The sequence below is a fragment of the Apodemus sylvaticus genome, chromosome 19 (genome assembly GCF_947179515.1).
Source record: "Apodemus sylvaticus chromosome 19, mApoSyl1.1, whole genome shotgun sequence".
Taxonomy (NCBI): Eukaryota; Metazoa; Chordata; class Mammalia; order Rodentia; family Muridae; genus Apodemus; species Apodemus sylvaticus.
The window spans coordinates 36,560,299-36,580,613 of NC_067490.1; the positions used below are offsets into that span (position 1 = coordinate 36,560,299).

At 38.7% G+C, this 20,315-nt stretch overlaps 1 protein-coding gene across 1 annotated transcript in view; it reads left to right on the forward strand.

Moving 5' to 3' along the window:
- The window catches only part of LOC127670233 (amine sulfotransferase-like), a 28,149-nt gene extending 17,629 nt beyond the window's left edge, over positions 1–10,520 (forward strand). The window contains exon 6 of the mRNA XM_052164616.1: positions 10,399–10,520. Within this exon, the coding sequence (XP_052020576.1) occupies positions 10,399–10,520 (122 nt within the window). The remainder of the gene's footprint in view (positions 1–10,398) is intronic.
- Positions 10,521–20,315: the final 9,795 nt, after the last annotated feature.

Sequence of the window (20,315 nt, forward strand, 5' to 3'; positions counted from 1 at the left end):
AAACAGGATCAGATAAACCATCTAAATAGTCCCATAAATCCTGAAGAAATAGAAGCAGTCATAACAGTCTCCCAACTGTAAAAAACCCAGAACCAAATGGGTTTAATGGTGAATTCTATCAGATCTGCAAAGAAGACTTAGTACCAATATTTGTCAAACTATTCCACAAAATAGAAACACAAGGAATGTCCAGGTGGCAGCGGCAGCAGGTAGCAGCAGCAACTCGTCCAGTAGAAAGGCCACCACCAGTGGAACCAAGGCGACAGGGTCCTGGCAGGTCCTGCACCTGCTACCACTGACCATCACTGGCCAGCGGACTACAAGTGGCGGAGTTACAGTGCTTTTCATTGCACTGAAGCCACATCAGAACTCTGCCTTCCGCCAGTCAGTTACAAGAGTCTCTCCACCATCTTGGCTCTCGGACACCAGAGAGAACTGACAGCCCAAGGTATGCAGACTTAGCCCAAGGCCAACATTGCAGGGGTCTAAGCCTGACAGGTGTTGGCCTGCACCCAGGCCCTGGGCTGTTTGGGGGGCCATCGGTGTGCCAACCCAGCCAGGAGGTTGTTTGCCCGGCAGTCTGTCCCGGCACTTACAGGAACTAAGCACCACCATTTTGGCTATGGGATGCCAGAGAGTTCTACCAGGCAAAGCTAGCTAACAGTCATAGCCAGAGGTCAACATCGCGGAAGGTGGGGAGGGAGGGGGCAAGCCCAACAGGCATTGGACTGCACCCAGGTCCTGGAATGTTCAGTGGGCCATCTGTGTGCCAACCTGGCCAGGAGGTTGTCAGCCCAGCAGTCTGTCCCCGCACTTACAGGAAGCATGCACCACCATTTTGGCTATAGGATGCCAGAGAGTTTTAACAGGCAAAGCCAGCTAACAGTCATAGCCCCAGGCCAATGTCACGGGGGTCTATGCCTGACAGGCATTGGACTGCACCCAGGCCCTGGGCTGTCTGGTGGTCCATCTGTGTGACAACCTGGCCAGGAGGTGGTCAGCCTGGCAGACAGTCCTGGGACTTGCAGGGGGCATGCAGCACCATCTTGACTACCTGACAGAACCAATTAGCAGTCATAGCCCAAGGCGAACATTGTTCGGGACTAAGCCTGTCAGGCTTTTGCCTGAACTCAGGGCCTGAGCAGCTAGGCTAGCCTTGTGTGCACCAACCCAGTTGGGGTATCAGCTGCCCAGCAGAGTGATCAGCACTTGGAAAAGGTTCCCAAAGCATACACTATCAGCACTCCCTGAAGGAGCAAACAGGCATCACCTGGTTCACAGAAACAATCTGGGGCAAGGCACACTAGGGCTCCAAGGACACCCAAGAGGAGGGCAGCTCATCAACAATCTGCGAAAGGGGAAACCCAGCCATGCAGTGTTGAAAAAAAATAGCCTTACAACCTCACACGAGGCTCAAACACCAGCCAGAGACAAGACGAACTAATGCCAGAGATATCAAGATGGCAAAAGGCAAACGTAGGAACGCTACCAACAGAAATATAGGCAATATGGCAGTGTCTAAACCAAAATCTCCAACAAAAACAAGTCCTGGATACCTCAACACACCAGGAAAACAAGATTTGGATTTAAAATCACTGTTCATGATGCTGCTAGAAGAACACAAAAAAAACATAAATGAATCTCTTAAAGAAACACAGGGGAACATGAATAAGCTAGAAACCCGTATAATGGAAACACAAAAATCACTTAAAAAATTTCAGGAGAATAAGGTTCAAGAGATAGAAGCCAATAAAGAAGAAACACACACACAAAAAAAAAAATTAAAGAAATGCAGGTGAAAGTGAGTCAAATGCCAGAAGTCATAAAAGATAAAAGAAAAAAATCTCTTAAAGAATTAAATGAAAACACAAATAAACAAATGAAGGAACTGAGCAAAACCATTCTGGATCTAAAAACGGAAGTAGAAACAACTAAGAAATCACAAAGGGAGACTACTTTGGAGATAAAAAACCTTGAAAAGAAATCAGAGGTCATAGATGCAAATATCAACAGCAGAATATAAGAGATGGAAGAAAGATTATCAGATGGCAAAGATACGATAGAAACCATTGACTCAACAGTCAAAGAAAATGCAAAATGCAAAAGCTTGTATCCCAGAACATCCAGGAAATCCAAGACACAATGAAAAGACCAAACCTAAGGATTATAGGTATAGATGAGAGTGAAGATTTACAACTGAAAGGGCCAGCAAATATCTTCAACAAAATTATGGAAGAAAACTTTTCAAACCTAAAGAGAGAGATGCCCATGAATATATAAGAAGCCTACAGGACTCCAAACAGACTGGACTTGAGCAGATAAACTTCCCGTCACATAATAATCAAAACCCCAAATGTACTAAACAAAGAAAGAATATTAAAGGCAGTAAGAGAAAAAGGTCAAGTAACATATAAAGAAGACCTATCAGAATCACACCAGAATTCTCACCAGAGACCATGAAAGCAAGAAGATCCTGGGCGGATATCATGCAGACTCTAAGAGAACACAAATGTCAGCCAAGATTACTATACCCAGCAAAACTCTCAATCACCATAGATGGAGAAACCAAGATACTCCATGACAAAACCAAATTTACACAATATCTTTCCACAAACCCAGCCCTACAAAGAATAATAGGAGAAAAACTCCAACACAGGAGGGAAACTACACCCTGGGAAAAGCAAAATAGTAACCTTCTTTCATCAAACCCAAAAGGAGATAACCACTCAAATATAAAAATAACACCAAAAATGACAGGAAGTAATAATCACTATTCATTAATATCTCTTAACATCAATGGATTCAATTCCCCAATAAAAAGACATAGACTAACAGACTGGATAAATAAACAGGATCCTACATTTTGCTGCATACAGGAAACACACATCAGTGTCAAAGACAAAAACTACTTTAGAGTAAAAGGCTGGAAGACAATTTTACAAGTCAATGGTCTCAGAAAAAAAGCCTGAGTAGCCATTCTAATATCAGATAAAATTGATTTTCAACCTAAAGTCATCAAAAGAGACACGAAAGGACACTTCTTGCTGGTCAAAGGAAAAATCCACTAAAAACTCTCAATTCTGAACATCTATGCTCCAAATGCAAGGGCACCCTCATTGGTAAAAGAAACTTTACTAAAGCTCAAAGCACACATTGCACCTAACACAATATTGTGGGCGACTTCAACATTCTACTATCCTCAATGGACTGATCAGGAAAACAGTAACTAAACAGGGGCACAGTACAACAAAGTGAAGCTTTGAACCAATTGGATTTGACTGATATTTATAGAACATTTTCACCCTAAAGCAAAAGAATATACCTTTTTCTCAGCACCTCATGGTACCTTCTCCAAAATCAACCATATAATTGGTCACAAGACAGACCTCAACAAATATAAGATCAAACTAATCCCATGCCTCTTATCAGATTACCATGGAGTAAGAGTGGTCTTCAATAGCAACGAAAACAACAGAAAGCCCACAAACAAATGGAGGCTAAACAATACTCAATGACAACTTGGCCAAAGAAGAAATAAAGAAAGAAATCAGAGACTTTTTAGAATTTAAAGAAAATGAAGGTACAACAGACCCAAATCTTTGGGACACAATGAAGGCAGTGATAAGAGGAAATCTCATAGCCCTGAGTGCCTCCACAAAGAAACGGGAGAGAGCATACACTAGCAGCTTAATGGCACACATGCAAGCTCTGGAACAAAAAGAAGCTAATTAACCCAGGAGGAGTAGAAGACAGGAAATCATTAAACTCAGGGCTGAAATCAATCAAGTGGAAGCAAAGTGAACCATACAAAGAATCAACAAAACCAGGAGCTGGTTCTTTGAGAAAATCAACAAGATAGATAAACCCTTAGCCAGACTGACCAAAGGGCACAGAAAAAGTATCCAAATTAACAAAATTAGAAATGAAAAGGGTATATAACAACAGAAACTGAGGAAATACAAAAAAATCATCAGATCCTACTACAAAAGCCTATACTAACACAACTAGAGAATCTGGAGGAAATGGACAATTTCCTAGACAGATACCAAATACCAAAATTAAATCAGGACCAAATAGATCATCTAAACAGTCTCATAACCGCTAAAAAAATAGAAGGTGTCATAGAAAGTCTTCCAACCAAAAAAAGCACAGGACCAGATGGTTTCAGTGTTGAATTCTATCAGACATTCAAAGAAGACCTAACACCAATACTCTTCAAACTATTCTACAAAATAGAAGCGGAATGAACAATACCCAACTCCTTCTATTAAACCACAATTACGCTGATACCAAAACCACACAAAGATCCAACAAAGAAAAAGAATTTCAGACCAATTTCCCTTATGAATATCGATGCAAAAATACTCAATAAAATTCTTGCCAACAGAATACAAGAACACATAAAAACGATCATCCACCATGGTCAAGTAGGCTTTATCCCAGGGTTGCAGGGTTGGTTCAATATACGGAAATCCATCAATGCAATCCACTACATAAACAAACTCAAAGTGAAAACCACATGGACATTTCATTGGATGCTGAAAAAGCATTTGATAAAATTCAGCATCCTTTCATGCTTAAAGTCTTGGAAAGAACAGGAATTCAAGGCCCATACCTAAACACAGTAAAATCAATATACTGCAAACCGGTAGCCAACATCAAACTAAATGGAAAGAAACTTGAAGCAATCCCTCTAAAATCAGGGACTAGACAAGGCTGCCCCTTCTCTCCTTATCTTTTCAATATTGTACTTGAGGTACTAGCTTGGGCAATTAGACAACATAAGGAGGTCAAAGGGATACATATTGGAAAGGAAGAAGTCAAACTCACTATTTGCAGATGATATGATAGTCTACCTAAGTGACCAAAACAACTCCACTAGAGAATTCCTACAGCTGATAAACAACTTCAGCAAAGTGGCAGGTTATAAAATCAACTCAAGCAAATCAGTAGCCTTCCTATACTCGAAGGATAAGCAGGCTGAGAAAGAAATTAGGTAAATGACACCCTTCACAATAGCCACAAACAATGAAAAGTACCTTGCTCTGACCAAACGATTGAAAGATCTTTCTGACAAGATATTCAAGACTCTGAGGAAGGAAATGGAAGAAGACCTCAGAAAATGGACAAATCTTCCATGCTCATGGATTGGCAGGATTAATATAGTTAAAATGGCCATTCTGCCAAAAGCAATATACAGATTCAATGCAATACCCATCAAAATCCCAACTCGGTTCTTCACAGAGTTAGAAAGAGCAATTTTCAAATTCATCTGGAATAATAAAAACCCAGGATAGCTAAAACTATTTTCAACAACAAAAGAAATTTTGGGCAATGAGTATCCCTGACCTCAAGCAATACTACAGAACAATAGTGTTAAAAACGGCATGGTATTGGTACAATGACAAGCAGGCAGATCAATGAAATAGGATTGAAGATCCAGAACTGAACCCACACATCTATTGGGTCTAAATTCAGGAATAATAGAGGCTCTTTTGTAGGTATTACTTCTAATTCAGATAAAACGATCATCAAAGTGCAAACTCCTGATCATCTGGCAGGTGGATGATATGTCTCAGTTCCATAAAGAAATGGTGTGTTCTGAAATGCATGGCACTGTGGCAGAGATGAGCTATCAAGGGTTATGGTTCTTTTGCAGTCTAAAAAGCTTATCATTCCATCGTGCCAAATGAGTGATTGAGAACAGATATGGGGTTGAAGCAACAGCAGAGTCAGGGCAGCTGATAAAAGGTGAATTGAAGTTGCTTGTCAGTGTCACTGGAGAAGCTGTAAATGCCAATTGTGAGTCAGTTCCAGGGGTGTACACATAACTAGAAATCTTTAAGGAGCCTAGGTCAGGTGATGGTAATTAATTGATGGACCAAGGTCAGGGTTTGAAGCTGAAAGAAAAATGACAGGTTAGTTTCATTTATGAGGGGGCATGTCATGGAAGTAAGACATTGGAGGAGTGTTTGATTACTTCTCCTATTTTTCTGATACACAGAGGTTGTGCAATTGGGACATGGTTTCTCTGGATGTAAATAGTACTTATTCAGGACCCAGATTTTGGTTTATGGTAGAGCTTAACAATAACACCTGTTTCCCATGTGGGATTTCATGTGTCTTAAACACAGAAGAAGAGGGTCTTGCATTGTTGACAGAAGATGTGAATGGCCTGTGATTCTAACATATGTATCTGGCAAGAACAATATGAGCATTCCCCGTATTTTTCTGTCCATTTTTTGACAATCATTTTTAGTCTGGTTAAAGAAGAAGCAAACAGAGAGATCATAATATTTAGATGGAATTGTGGATATACGAATGACAGCAATTTGAATTGGTTCCTGAGATCCAGCTGTGGAGCTGTTTCCTGACCCTATTTGGAAAGACTGGGATCAGTGGATGTTTCTTGAACCTCCAATCTCCAGATGTGAGGGTTACCCTGAGTAGAAACGAACAACAGGGGGAGGATGAGAACCCCTTATCTAATCCAGTGGGGTCGAGTGCAGCTGCCAGAATGAAGTCTCATTTTTTGGAATTTGTGATAAAGTGTGTGGTCTTAACATCTGTAGTTTAAGAAATCAGGGTCCTATTGAGTTCAATATGTATGAAGAAAAGTAATTTTGTGGGGGATGGGTGAAAGGATTGAGGTGAGACAGGACAACTCAACAAGAGAGTCCTTCAAGATTAGCAGCTGTACATTAGTTGCACACATTACTTTGAAGGGGCCTTACTATTTAAGAAAGAGAGAGGTAAGGGCCATTGATCTAGAGGCAAGAGAAGAACCTGATTTCAAATGTTGGTAGGGAATGGGCAGGTTAAAGTGTGTGGTAGTGGAAGACTGTAGTAAGCAAAGTTCCATAGGAGAGAGTGGAGGTGGCAAAGAATTGGGTAAGAAGGTAATTAAGGATGGGGAGAGTATTTCCACAAAACATCAGTAGCTAGGACCGGTCATCCATATATCAGTTCAAACTATGAGATGAAAAGATTATGTCTTGGGTATTCAAAGTTTCTAGGCTAATATCCACTTATCAGTGAGTTCATACTATGATTGATCTTTTGAGACTGGGTTACCTCACTTAGTATGATGTTCTCCAGCTCCATCCATTTGTCTAAGAATTTCATGAATTTGTTGTTTCTGACGGCCAAATAGTACTCCATTGTGTAAATATACCACATTTTTTGTATCCATTCCTCCGTTGACGGACACCTGGGTTCTTTCCAGCTTCTGGCTGCTACAAATAGGGCTGCTATGAACAAAGTGGAGCATGTGTCCTTATTGCATGCCAGGGAATCTTCTGGGTATATGCCCAGGAGTGGTATAGCAGGGTCCTCCGGAAGTGTCATGCCCAGATTTCTGCAGAACCACCAGACTGATTTCCAAAGTGGTTACACCATCTTGCAATCCCACCAGCAGTGGAGAAGTGTTCTTTCTCCACATCCTCGCCAACACCTGCTGTCTTCTGATTTTTTGACCTTAGCCATTCTGACTGGTGTGAGGCAAAATGTTAGTGTTTTGATTTGCATTTCCCTAATGACTGATGATGTTGAACATTTCTTAAGGTGCTTCTCAGCCATCCAAGACATAATCCACATATTAAATGATGTCTAAGAAGAACGGAGGAGTGGCCCCTGCTTCTGGAAAGACTCAGTGCAGCAGTATAGGGGAATACTAGAACAGGGAAGTAGGAAGGGGTAGATGGGGAAACAGATGGAGGGAAGAGGGCTTATGGGACTTCCGGGGAGTGGGAAGCCAGAAAAGAGGAAATCATTTGAAATGTAAATAAAGAATACATCGAATTTTTAAAAAATAGGATATAAAAATTCTAATGTACAATAAGCTCAAAGAAAACATTATACAGATTCATACCCAAAATTGGTTTAAATGTTAAATGAAAATAAAAACAGAATATGTTAACAATAATGACTAAAAGATCAAATATGTTATGTGCCAGGGCTGGTTATATATCTCTAATAACCATCAACAATGATTGTCTTTAGTCTGTGTGATTACTTTTTTACATCACTCCATATTCGCTAGGATATATATTTGGCTAAGAAAATTCCTAGAATCATCCAGGTGTTTGGGTCAACCAAAATTCTTCAGCATCTACTGCCACCATTTCCTCCTTTAGAAGAATGATGGTCAAGACAGTCTGTGGTAAATATGTGTGTTATTTATTGTCAACTATACTCTCCTGGGAAGACATGAACAAGTATCTGTTCATGCCAGATATGGCTCTATGACAGACAAATGAAAAGTTTCTATCTAAGTCTGGCTGGGTTGACCATTGTGTCTATTGGGGTTAATGATGGTAGTATGGTGACACAAAGGAAGATGCATTACTGAAAAGTGACCCAGCATAAGGGACAAATTGTGAAACCTTTGTCACTGACACTCCTTGCCCAGAAACCCCATCAGATACTCTACTCTTGCCAGCAATCCTCATTAATTTTATAGCCTCAGGGAGGAGCCTTTTGAATTTCATAACTTTCTTTTCTTGCTGAATATAATAAAATTCTGTGAGATTTAAAAAAAACTGAGATGAAAAGATGTCCTTTGGGAGGAGTTTGTAGCCTAAAAAGAGCCAGAGATAGTAGATTTCCCCAATCAAAGTGAAGTTCCTATGACATTTTGCCAAGAGCAGGTTTTAGGAAGTAGTTAGTTCTTTCTATCTTTACTGAAGACTGGGAGTGATAGGGAATATGAACGAATATGCCAGGGGATGTCAAGGAATTTAGATATAGTGTAAGAAACTTGGAAGGTTTATTCAGGGCCATTGTCTGACTAGAGGGAGGCTGGGACACCAAATCAAGGTGTGATCTGTTGAAGGAGGGGATCAGAGACTCTCATCCCTTTTTGTTGTTGGTAGTGAGTGCCTCGACTTGCTCTGAGGAAATGTCCTCCATGACCAGGATTTACTTGGCACATTTGACAGTCAGAATGTGGGTAATGTCAAATTACCAGTAGGTTCCAGGATGGAAAACTCTAGACTACTGGGAAGGAAAAGGGTGCTACAATTCCTGGAGTTGGAGTCTGATATCTGACAGAGTTTGCAAGAAGCAGTGTAAGACTTAATAAATGTGAGTTCTCAGAAGTAGGCTGTAGATGAGTTTTAAGAAAATAAGAAAAGGCTTGCCTGTTAGGATGAAAGAGCTGGTAAAGATAGGACAGAGTTTGATGAGTGTCAGGCTGAGAGGGGGATGTGGATTGTAGTACAAAATGTTCTGTGGTGGGTGAGAAGAGTGTAGGCTTCTACGGGATGAAACTCTAGGTGCCTCTTCAGTTATCTGTCTGGTGGGATCTGCAGTGGAAAATTCCAATAGCTGTGGGGAGATGGGAAGCCTTTAACATGGACATAATTTGGTTTGCATTAGTTACTGGTCCTCCTTTTGTTGTAAGTAACCCTCACTCTTCCAGATACCAGATACAGGAGGATATGAAGAGTATATTGATGTCTCTATAGATGTTTAGGGATTGTCCCTGTGCCAGTTGAAAGGAAAAGGTAAGAGATACTTGTTCAGTCTGTGGATTGATGGTATGTGCAAGACGGCTATGCCTCAACCACCTCAACCAAAATAGGGTGGCCTAAGATTCCAAGGGAAAATCCCTCTTTTTTGGTTATTTTGAGGAAGAAGGAATGTGTCAGATCAGGCTGGTATAAGGCCAGGATCTCAAGGAGACCCTTTTGGAGTCTTTGAAAAGGCATAGTGACAGGTTCAAGAAGATTTTGCATGGGGCCTAATGTTCCTTCATATTGGGAGGTAAGAGGATGAAATGCAGGAACATAAAATGCTGGGTATTTTTAGGTATGATAAAAACTCTTCCTTTGTTGTGAAGATTGTTAGAGACAGAATTAGATTCTTTCTTTCTAGGGTAATAGTTTGTAGGTTGGAGTAACAGTTAGTCCCAAAAATTTGATCTCAGGAGTGGACAGCTTTACTTTAGAAGATGAGTTTTTATAGCCTCAACTGGACAGAAAATTTAGAAGAGCAATTGTGTCATCTTGGCTAATTTCTAAGTGAGATTTCAGAGAGGAATATCTTCTAGTGATGGACAATTGAAGGTGAGACACACAAAGTTGGAAGCCAGGGCCTGGCCAAATAGTTATGGGCTGACCCAGAATTCCTGTGGAAGAACAACTCAACTGAGTTGGTTAGAAGATTAGTTGTTCAGGTCAGTCCAGGAAAAGGCACAGATGTTGTGACTCAGCTATTTCATACTTTTCTTTCTTGTACTGCTCATCCTTCTATAAAGTAATGTAAGGTATTAAACTCCATGACAAGTAATATTTGGTTTAATTGGGTAAGAGAAGATACTGATGTTGATTAGAGTGACCTTTCTTTTAATGTTCCCATTTACTGACCTTTGTGTGGTTCCTGTGCTTTTCCCTTTAGGTATTATTGGAGACTGGAAACACCATTTGACTGTGGAACAGAATGAAAGATTTGACATTATATTCAAGAGGAACATGAAAAATATTGCATTGAAGTTTATCTGGGACATGAATGAAGACTAGAACTCCAATGTTAGCATAAAATAAACATAATAATCCATTAAGAAGAAGGCATGCTTTAATATCAATCTTGATTTATTTCCAAATATTAATTATTACATAAAAACAGCCATTAAGGAATAAAATATATAATTTATGAAATCATTGATTATAATGAGATTAATACATGATTTCAGATTTTCAGGTTAAATTAGTTTGATCCTCATTAACAATGGTATTGTGCACTAATGGCATAAATTATGATTGTGTGATGTGGAAAAAGTTTGAAAAGCACAGTATGCAGTGCACATATTTTTCATCGTCTATGATAAAATTTTGCATCAAGAAACATTAATAAACTTCTCATACATACAATAAAACTAATTTCCTCTGAGTCAAGAACATGTGAAGAATCTTAGAAATTTTCATTTAGAAAACTGGCTAAGCACCAACAGAATTCACAAAAGAACTGCAGAGATAAAAATGGAGAAAACACTGAATGAAAGGAGGTCCAGTGACTTACTCAACTTGGGATCCATCTCAAAGGGAGGCTGTAAGGCCTGACACTATGACTGATGCTATGGTATGCTTAAAGACATGAGCCTAGCATGGGTGTCGTTTGAGAGGATAAACAAGCAGCTGACTGAAACAGACACAGATACATATACCCAGCCACTGGAATTAAGGTGTGGACCCCTTGAATTAGGGCAAGGTGACCCTATCAGAAGACCAGCAGTTTCAACTAAGACAGACCCCTGAGATGTCTTAGTCACTGAGTCACCAACCAGGCAGCATACACTAGCTGGTATGAGGTCCCTGACACTTATAAAGCAGAGGGGTGCCCAGGTCTTGAGAACCTTGAGTCACCAATGAGTGGCGAAGCCTGGTGGGGTAGGGTTGGGTGGTAGGTTGTGGATGAGTGGAAGGTGGAATGTGGTGGGGGGGGGAGGGACATCCTCTTGGAAACAGGGATGTGGAAGAATGGAACTGTCAGATGTCGGACCAGATGGGGGAATAAAAACTGTAGTGTAAAAAATGATTAAAGATAAATATATTTTTAAAAAGATGTTAAAAGCATACATATAAAATTATTATGAAGTAGGCAACATCACCTATTAAGAAAGGTAAAAGATGGTTCAACAGAAAGGAAATGTATAATTACTGGCAATTTAAAAGATTAAAAAGGTTTATACTGGATAATTCCACATAACTGAACTAATTTCCCAAATAACATCAACAATAAAAAAGACAATTAAGAACTAGAAAACTGCCAGGTATGGTGGCACACACCTGTAATCCCAGCACTTGGGAGGCAGAGGCAGGCGGATTTGTGAGTTCAAGGCCAGCCTGATCTACAGAGTATGTTCCAGGGCAGCCAGGACCACACAGAGAAACCCTGTCTCGAACCCCCCCCCCCAAAAAAAAATAGAAAACTGAAAACTGAGGAGAAGGTGTATTCAACTTCTTAATGAGGTCTAAGCAATTTTTTGATAAATTTTATTTGATGATTTTTGTACTTATATAAAATGTGCTGTTATTACTCTTTTGGGCCAAAATTTGGAGATAATGGACTTAAAATTTTCCTTCACACTTACATACAATTTTATTGATACTGTGAAATAAATTTTAATCTAGTAATTCTGTGTGTGTGTGTGATTGTGATTGTGAATGTGACTAGATTAAGTCAGTTTTAATATTATAACATGAATAGAATAACACCTGAAAGTTGAGAACCCCCTGGTTACTAAGACCTTGCAAGCTAGCAGTCAGTGTAGCTCCACAAAGTTTCTCTCAACAGACAAAAGATGTGGAGTAACAACATTTATTTCTCCAGTATACAAGGTTGTAAGCCTCTACAGTCCCAATCTAACAATAGAAGCCTGAGGGTTCCTGAAGCATCACTGGTACCAGTCTTAAATAAGCCCTGGAAACATTTACTCCAATTTCAGTGAGGGAATCAACAGCAGTATCAACAAGGCAAATTAACAAGGTGCCAAGAGGAAAGGTCAAATGAACAAATAGAACAATGATATTCCTTCTGCCACACCATTTTATATGAATTACTTAAGATATTGATGCAAGTGGGAAGGGTCTTTCCCTATCAACTAAGGCAGGACAATTACTCAGGGGATGTGCTTAACTCACATATTCTGACGTATTGCAGATTATAGGCCTTTAAAACCAATGATAATAATAGTCAATCTTTATTACAGGTACTGTATTTCAGCATCAGTTACATGATTATAAAGATACTTGCATCATACACACCTGTGATAAAGGAAGGGGTTTGAAATATAAGTGACAGATGTGTTGGAGAAATCGTGAACAGAGGAGAAAGAGAGATGAATATGGTAGAGGTTTGGAGGTTAAAGACTACTTGGGGTCTCACTGAGTGAAGGAGTTCTTTGAATCAATACCAAATAAGAAAGAAAGAAAGAAAGAAAGAAAGAAAGAAAGAAAGAAAGAAAGAAAGAAAGAAAGAAAGAAAGAAAGAAAGAAAGAAAGAAAGAAAGAAAGAAAGAAAGAAAGAAAGAAAGAAAGAAAGAAAGAAAGAAAGAAAGAAAGAAAGAAAGAAAGAAAGAAAGAAAGAAAGAAAGAAGATAAAGAAGAATAAAGAACAAAAATAGAAAAAGCAGTAAAGAAAAGGCTTATAAGGAGCTAAGTGGAACTCCAGGATGTAGAGGTACAAATAGTAGGAGTTGAAATAATTGAATATATTAGAAGAGACTGCAGAGAGAGATTTTCAATTCCTCATGGCATTCAAGGCTTCTAGCAGCATCTTGCTAACAAGAGACAGAGAGTTGATGATGTGATAAATGGGGACGGAGCAGTGGGTTTGCAGGTGCAATGGAGTTTCTTTGGGAAAATGAGGATCAAATAGAAACAACAGACATCTAAGTAAGTCATCCCAGTATTTTAGGCTAAGAAATAATAAAGACAAGAGAAAGTGCAATTAGAGCCAAGAGAACAGGAAAAAATCCTCTCTGAACATAGAACAAGAAGTTCTAGAAATGGGGTATCCTTCAAACAGATGTAAAACCTTTAGCTAGCTTCAGAGTGTTTACTCTTAGACTCCAACAATCCAAACATCTACATTCCAGATTAAATATGCAGTTGGTGCTGTGCTAGTCTTTGAATTATTCTCAACAATTACTCCCTATAGTTAGAATGGATGAATTACTCAGAGAGAAATAATTGGTATCAGTCACTTCAGATGCCTTATAAAAAGAATTAATTCGATTAAACACTCACATATAGCCATGCTTTTGTACAAAGAAGGAACAAACTGGTGATCACATAGCAAATGAAAGGGAGAAAAAAAAGAGCATAAGAAAACAATTCTGACAGTGACACATTCAGTTGCCACTTGAGCAACTGTCCTCATGAATGAGGTTATTTAAATTGTCTTCCAATTGTCTCTGTTTTTTAGTTGCTTCTTTCTCTTGGTTAACTGAGGCACAGGAAATTAAATTAACACTGATTTTTTTTTTTTTAAAAAGGACATGAAGTTGGAATGGTGTGTGTCAGGGAATCCCAGATGAGTTTGGTGACAGTAGTAGGTATGATCAAAATAGAACATATTCATATGATTTTCTCCAAGAATAAATTGAAAATTAAAACTACAAGGTGAGAAGCAATAGCTCTATCTCCACATTTGAATGTTACACACAAAATCAATAAGAGAAATTTGAATCCATGGCTTAATTCACAGAAAAAGAAAAAAAGCTGAAGGCAATTTTTAAAAATGACCCAATCTGTGTGGATTTTACTGATTTGCAAAACCTACTTTGACATTTGTGTGCTGTCATTTGACTCAATATGAATTTTAATGCCCATAATTTTAGGTGATTTTCTGTTATCTTGGAATTAGAGTTTTTCATTTGTATACTGGATGATGTTAGTGGAAATTTTGTTTTTTTTTTTTTATAAATCTTGTCAAGCAACTCAATATAGAACCTTATTGTGTTGTTTTCAGTTGCTAATCACGCTATGCCAAACTACTCAGTCTAAATGGATGCCAAGAGTCAGTGTCATTTACAAATGAGTTTTCTCAAATAATCTCTTTGTTGTTGAGAAATTTCTTATCAGTATTTATAATTTTATGATCTTTTGATACAAGCGGGAAGGGGGGATGACTTTAATCCTGGCAGAGGTAAAGGCAGAGAGGGAGAGGGATGGGATACCATGAGTATTTAGAACCTGTCCAAAAAATATTTTGGAGGAGATTCCTGGTTGCAATTTGAAAATTTTAGTAATTTCCCTGTGTTTCTATGTCGCTATGTCCCTGTGTATTTGTGTCAGCTTCTCTGTGTCTTTCTATATGTCTGTTTCTGTTTTTATTCCTCTTCCTCTCTATATATTTGTATGTGTGATATGTGCTCTTTTGTGGGTTCATGAAACTTGATGATGATGGCAAGTGTCTCTGTGAAGCTAAAATTTGTAATGCAGTTGTAAGCTATGGTCATAATTTTATTTATCATTAGAGTATGGGTAAAATTCATTAATTGATGATGTAATTTTCTACACTTCTTCAATGTCTGAAATCTTTATTCAGTCCCACCAACAATCCCTTCTCCTGGCTATTGTGGGGCTTCTGACAATCTGCAAGATCACAGTAGGAGAAATTAGTCCTGGCTGCCTCTGCAGGTTTTGTAGGCGATAATCAGGAAGTAACAACTCTGAGATGCTCAGCATCAGAAGAGCAACATCCTGATTTGTCCCTGTTTGATACAGCATGCCAGCAGAAGGAAGACTATTACCAAAAGAGTGGTACCAAACAAATGCTGAGAGCTTATACATATCAGGCCTCATAAAGGGTGTTTATTTTTCACATTGGGTATAAATGATCTACCCTTAAATATTAATGCTGTTTATTATTTTTTTCTATTTTTCTTGTATTGAAATAGACTTCCTATTCCTCAGTTTTCTAAAATCCTCTTCTCCCATCTCCTTGTCATCTACACACTTTCTATCATTCCTTTGAAAACAAACAAGCAATGACCTCAAAATCATACTAAAGTGAATCACAATAAGGTAAAACAAAAAGAAACAAACAAATAGAAGAAAAAGCCCAAAGGAAAAAATCATAAGAAGCACATACATATACAGACATAGAGGTGTTCAGGAACGCACAGGTATTCCATTAAACACATAAGACTGGAAGCCTTAATTTATAAACAAAGAACTTATAAAATTAAAAATTGAAAAGTAAAGAAAAAACCCTGACAAGTCATTATGTCACAAACTCTGAATATGGCATTTCTAGGCATATGCCCTCAAGAGTGGATTATATCCACAGTGACACTCCATTAAAGAAAATTAGGATTTTTCTGAGTGACTATTGAGTGGAAAAAGTTTCTGAATTAGTTATGATGGTTTGCATCCACTATGCTTTCAGTGAAGACACATACAACCCCTACACATTCTGCATACTCTATGATTTCATATGGGTGTCTATCCTTTGGTTCTTAGAAGCACTTCTTTCCTTGGTGTGCTTGATCCCCTATGAGCCTTGTACTCATTCCTCCTTCTCTTCCTCCAGATTCCCTGATCCCCATAAAGAAGAATTTTATGAAGATAACTCCTGTTCAATATAGTACTCCAAGTCCTAGCCAAAGTAATCAGACAATAAAAGGAGGTCAAAGGGATACAAATTGGAAAGGAAGAAATCAAGGTATCACTATTTGCAAATGATATGATAATATACATAAGTGACCCCAAAACTTCCAACACAGAACTCTTAAACATAATAAACAACTTCAGCAAGTTGGCTGGATAAAAATTAACTCAAACAAATCAGTAGCCTTCCCATACTGAAAGGACAAAGAGGTGGAAAAAGAAATTATGGAAATGACACCCTTCACAATAGTCACAAATCATATAAAATACCTTGGTGTGACTCTAACCAAGCAAATGAAAGATTTGTATGACAAGAACTTCAAATTTCTGAAGAAACAAATTGAAGAAGATCACAGAAGATGGATAGATCTCCTATGCTAATGGATTGGCACAGTTAATATAGGAAAAATGGCCATGTAGCCTAAAGCAATCTACAGATTCAATGCAATACTCATTAAAATTACAACTCAATACTACATAGATTTACAAAGAACAATTTCCAAATTTATCTGAAATAATAAAAAACACAGGATAGCAAACATTATTCTAAACAAAAAAAGAATCTCTGGTAGAATCACCAACCCTGACCTCAAGCTATTCTACAGAGCAATAGTGATAAAAACTACATGGTATTGGTTCAATGACAGACAGGTAGATCAATAGGATAGAATTGAAGACCCAGAAACGAACCCACACACCTATGGTCACTTGATCTTTGACAAAGGAGCTAAAACCATCCAGTGGAAAAAAGACAGCACTTACAACAAATGGTGCTGGGTCAACTGACAGTCTACATTGCATGTAGAATGATGCAAATTAACCCATTCTTATCTCCATGTACAAAGCTCAAGTCCAAGTATATCAAGGACCTCCACATAAAACTAGATACACTAAGTCTAATAGAAGAGAAAGTGGGGATGAACCTGGAGCACATGGGCACAGGGAAAATTTCCTGAAATGAACACCAAAAGTGTATGCTCTAAGATAAAAAATGCACAAATGGGACCGCATTAAATTACAGTTTCTGTAAGTCTAAGGCCATTGCCAATAGGACAAAATGAGAACCAACAGATTTGGGAAACGATCTTTATCAATCCTACATCCAATAGAGAGCTACTTTCAAATATATATAAAGAACTCAAGAAGTTACAGTCCAGAGAATAAAATAACTCTATTAAAAAATGAGGTACAGAGCTAAACAAAGAATTCTCAACTGAGGATTACTGGATGGCTGAGAAAAACCTAAAGAAATGTCCAACATCTTTAATCATCAGGAAAATGCAAATCAAAACAACCCTGAGATTACACCTTATACCTGTCAGAATGGTTAAGATCAAAACCTCTGGACAGCATATGCTGGAGAGGATGTGGAAAAAGAGGAACTCTCCTCTACTGGTAGTGTGATTTCACGCTGGTAAAACCATTCTGGAAATCAGTTTGATGGTTCCTCAGAAAAGTGGATATAGTAATACCTGAAGACCCACCTATAACACTCCTGGTCATATACCCAGAAGATGTTCCAAGATGGAACAAGGACATATGCTCCACTATGTTCATTACAGCCTTATATTCAATAGCCAGAAGCTGGAAAGTACCCAGATGTCTCAACAGAAGAATGCATACAGAAAATGTGATACATTTACACAATGGAGTACTATTCAGCTTTTTAAAACAATGAATTCATGAAATTCTTAGGCAGATGGATGGAGCTAGAAAATATCCTGAGTAAGGTATCCTAAGTGATTACAAGAGAACACATATGATATTCACTCACTGATAAGTGCCTATTAGCCCAAAAGCTTGAAATACACAAGATACAACTCAAAGACCACATGAAGCTCAAAAAGAAGGAAGAACAAAGTGTGGAAACATTGATCCTTCTTGGAAGGTGTATCAAAATTCCTATGGTTCACAGCTAACCAACAGATTGAGCATAGGGTCCCCACTGGGGCAGTTAGAGATAGAACCCAAGGAGCTGAAGAGGTTTCTAGCCAAACAGGAAAAACAATAATATATATCAACCCGTATCCCCAGAGCTCCCAGAGACTAAACCATGTACCAAAGAATATACATGGAGGGACCTATGGCTCCAACTACATATGTAGCAGAGGACGGCCATTTCGTACATCAATGAGAGGAAGGGCCATTAGTCCTAAGAAGGCTCAATGCCCAGTATAGGGAAATGCCAGGTCAGAAAAGTGGAGGGGTGGGTGAGGTATGCAGGGGAAAGGGGAATGGGCTGCGGGTTTTCAGAGGCGTAATAAGGAAAAGGGATAACATTTGAAATGTAAATAAAGCAAATATAATAATAATAATAATAATAATAATAACTCCTTTATGACTGAGTATTCCAAGCCTCTCACTCTTCACATTTTCTGACTCTGTATTTCTATATTCAGTCCTTTCAACTGCAGGAGGAAATTTCTTAGATGATGGCTGAGCCAAAGCCTGCACTATCAATATAACTGGGTGCTTTTAGGAGTCATTTTATTGCTATATTACTTAAGAGTGGTTATCCAATTTCTTGATCATGCAGAACTTTGATATAGTTTTTCAAGTATAAAATTATTCCATAGGTCCTTCCTAACTCTATTTTTTGCTGCTGTTATCAATTGCAATATAAATCAAAGATATTTAGGATATCTGGCAGGCAATCTCCAAAGGGATCACAAGCCGCAGTTGAGAACAACTTCTTTACTAGAAGAGACTAGTAGCATTTGGTTTGATGCTAAGTCACTAGGCTATGTAGTCTCAGGTTCTTGGGCATCCCTACAGTATTGAGCATGGGTTCCATTTTATGAACCCATGAGTGAGCCTTAAATACAATCAGATGTTTGTTACTTACTACACAAGCTTTGTGCCTCAATTGTACTCATAAATCTTTCAGGCAGGTCATCATATTAGATCAAACAGTGTTTATCTGAGTTGCTGATCCCCTTTCCTTTCTGGTAATGTACAATGTCTTCCAGTGCCATGAACACTAGTGAAGATTCTAGGTAGGTACCAGTTTGACTTCTCCGTGTTCAATGAGTTCTATAGGTATTGTCTTCTGCAATAGGGTCCTAATATTAGATTTTAGAAAGCAAACCAATAAACTTGGCAATAACCTCTATTGTTTGGGATAGTAATGTGGACTGTTTGGCCAACAATTTTGTTAAATGTAACCCATTGTCAGTTCCTGAAAAAACTGATTAAAAGAGGTGTATAGTTGGGGTGCCAAATATCTTCCAGTCACAGAAAGCAGCAGAACTCAGCAGCTTTGTCAACATGGTTCTCACTTAAGGGTCCAGAATAGAAAAGAATAGCAGAACAATTGATTCTGCTTAGCTAGAGCTAAAAAATAAGAAGTGATTATGAAAAGACCAGCATCCTGAGGTGAAATCTTCTGGAAAGTGTTTTCTGAGAGTACAATGAAACTGCATGACAGACAGAGCAAAGGTTGTAACTTGTCCTGCAGCTGTACTTGCTAACATTACCAGGTGGTAATGATTTTGAGGACATGAAAGGGTCATGAAGCTCAGCTCAGTTTTGGCAGTGTGAGAGGCCATGAAAGGGAATTGGTGGAGGTACAGCTGCAGTCACAGTGCAGTCCTGACTGAATCCCAGGACTGAAGGTAGTATGCAAAGGATTTGAGGCTTGGCACGATGAAGAGAGCCTGTGAGAGATTATTGGTGAAGCCTAGTTTCAGTGAAAGACCCCAAAGTATTAGAAATGCCAGTATCATGGAATGATCAACAAGAACAGCAGCAGCAATGAAGTGGACTGCCTCAGCTTGGAGTACAAAAGACAGCAGAGCCAGAGTAATGCCAGCACTTTGTAGTGGCCCAGAAGACTATTTGTGGATTCTAGATACTAAAACAAGAAGCTATAACATTTATGTAGCCTTGAAGACCCCAAGATGTTCACGATGCCAGAGTCTTGGTTTATCTGCTGAAAAAAAAAAGTGCTGACAGTGAGTGGAACCAGCCGAAGGGAAAGAGGTTTGTTGCAGTCAACAAAATAAAGAAGGAGTTGGAGATCTGAAGACCACTTTGACATCAGAAATTGGAATTCAGAGTTTGGAATTTGCCCAGCTAGTTTCCTGTCTTGCTTTGGGGATTGCAGTTAAGTGATTGAATGAATCTCCAAAGAGACATGAAACTTTGGATTTTTAACATTGTTGAGACTGCTATAGACAATGGGGACGTTTGAAGCTGGAC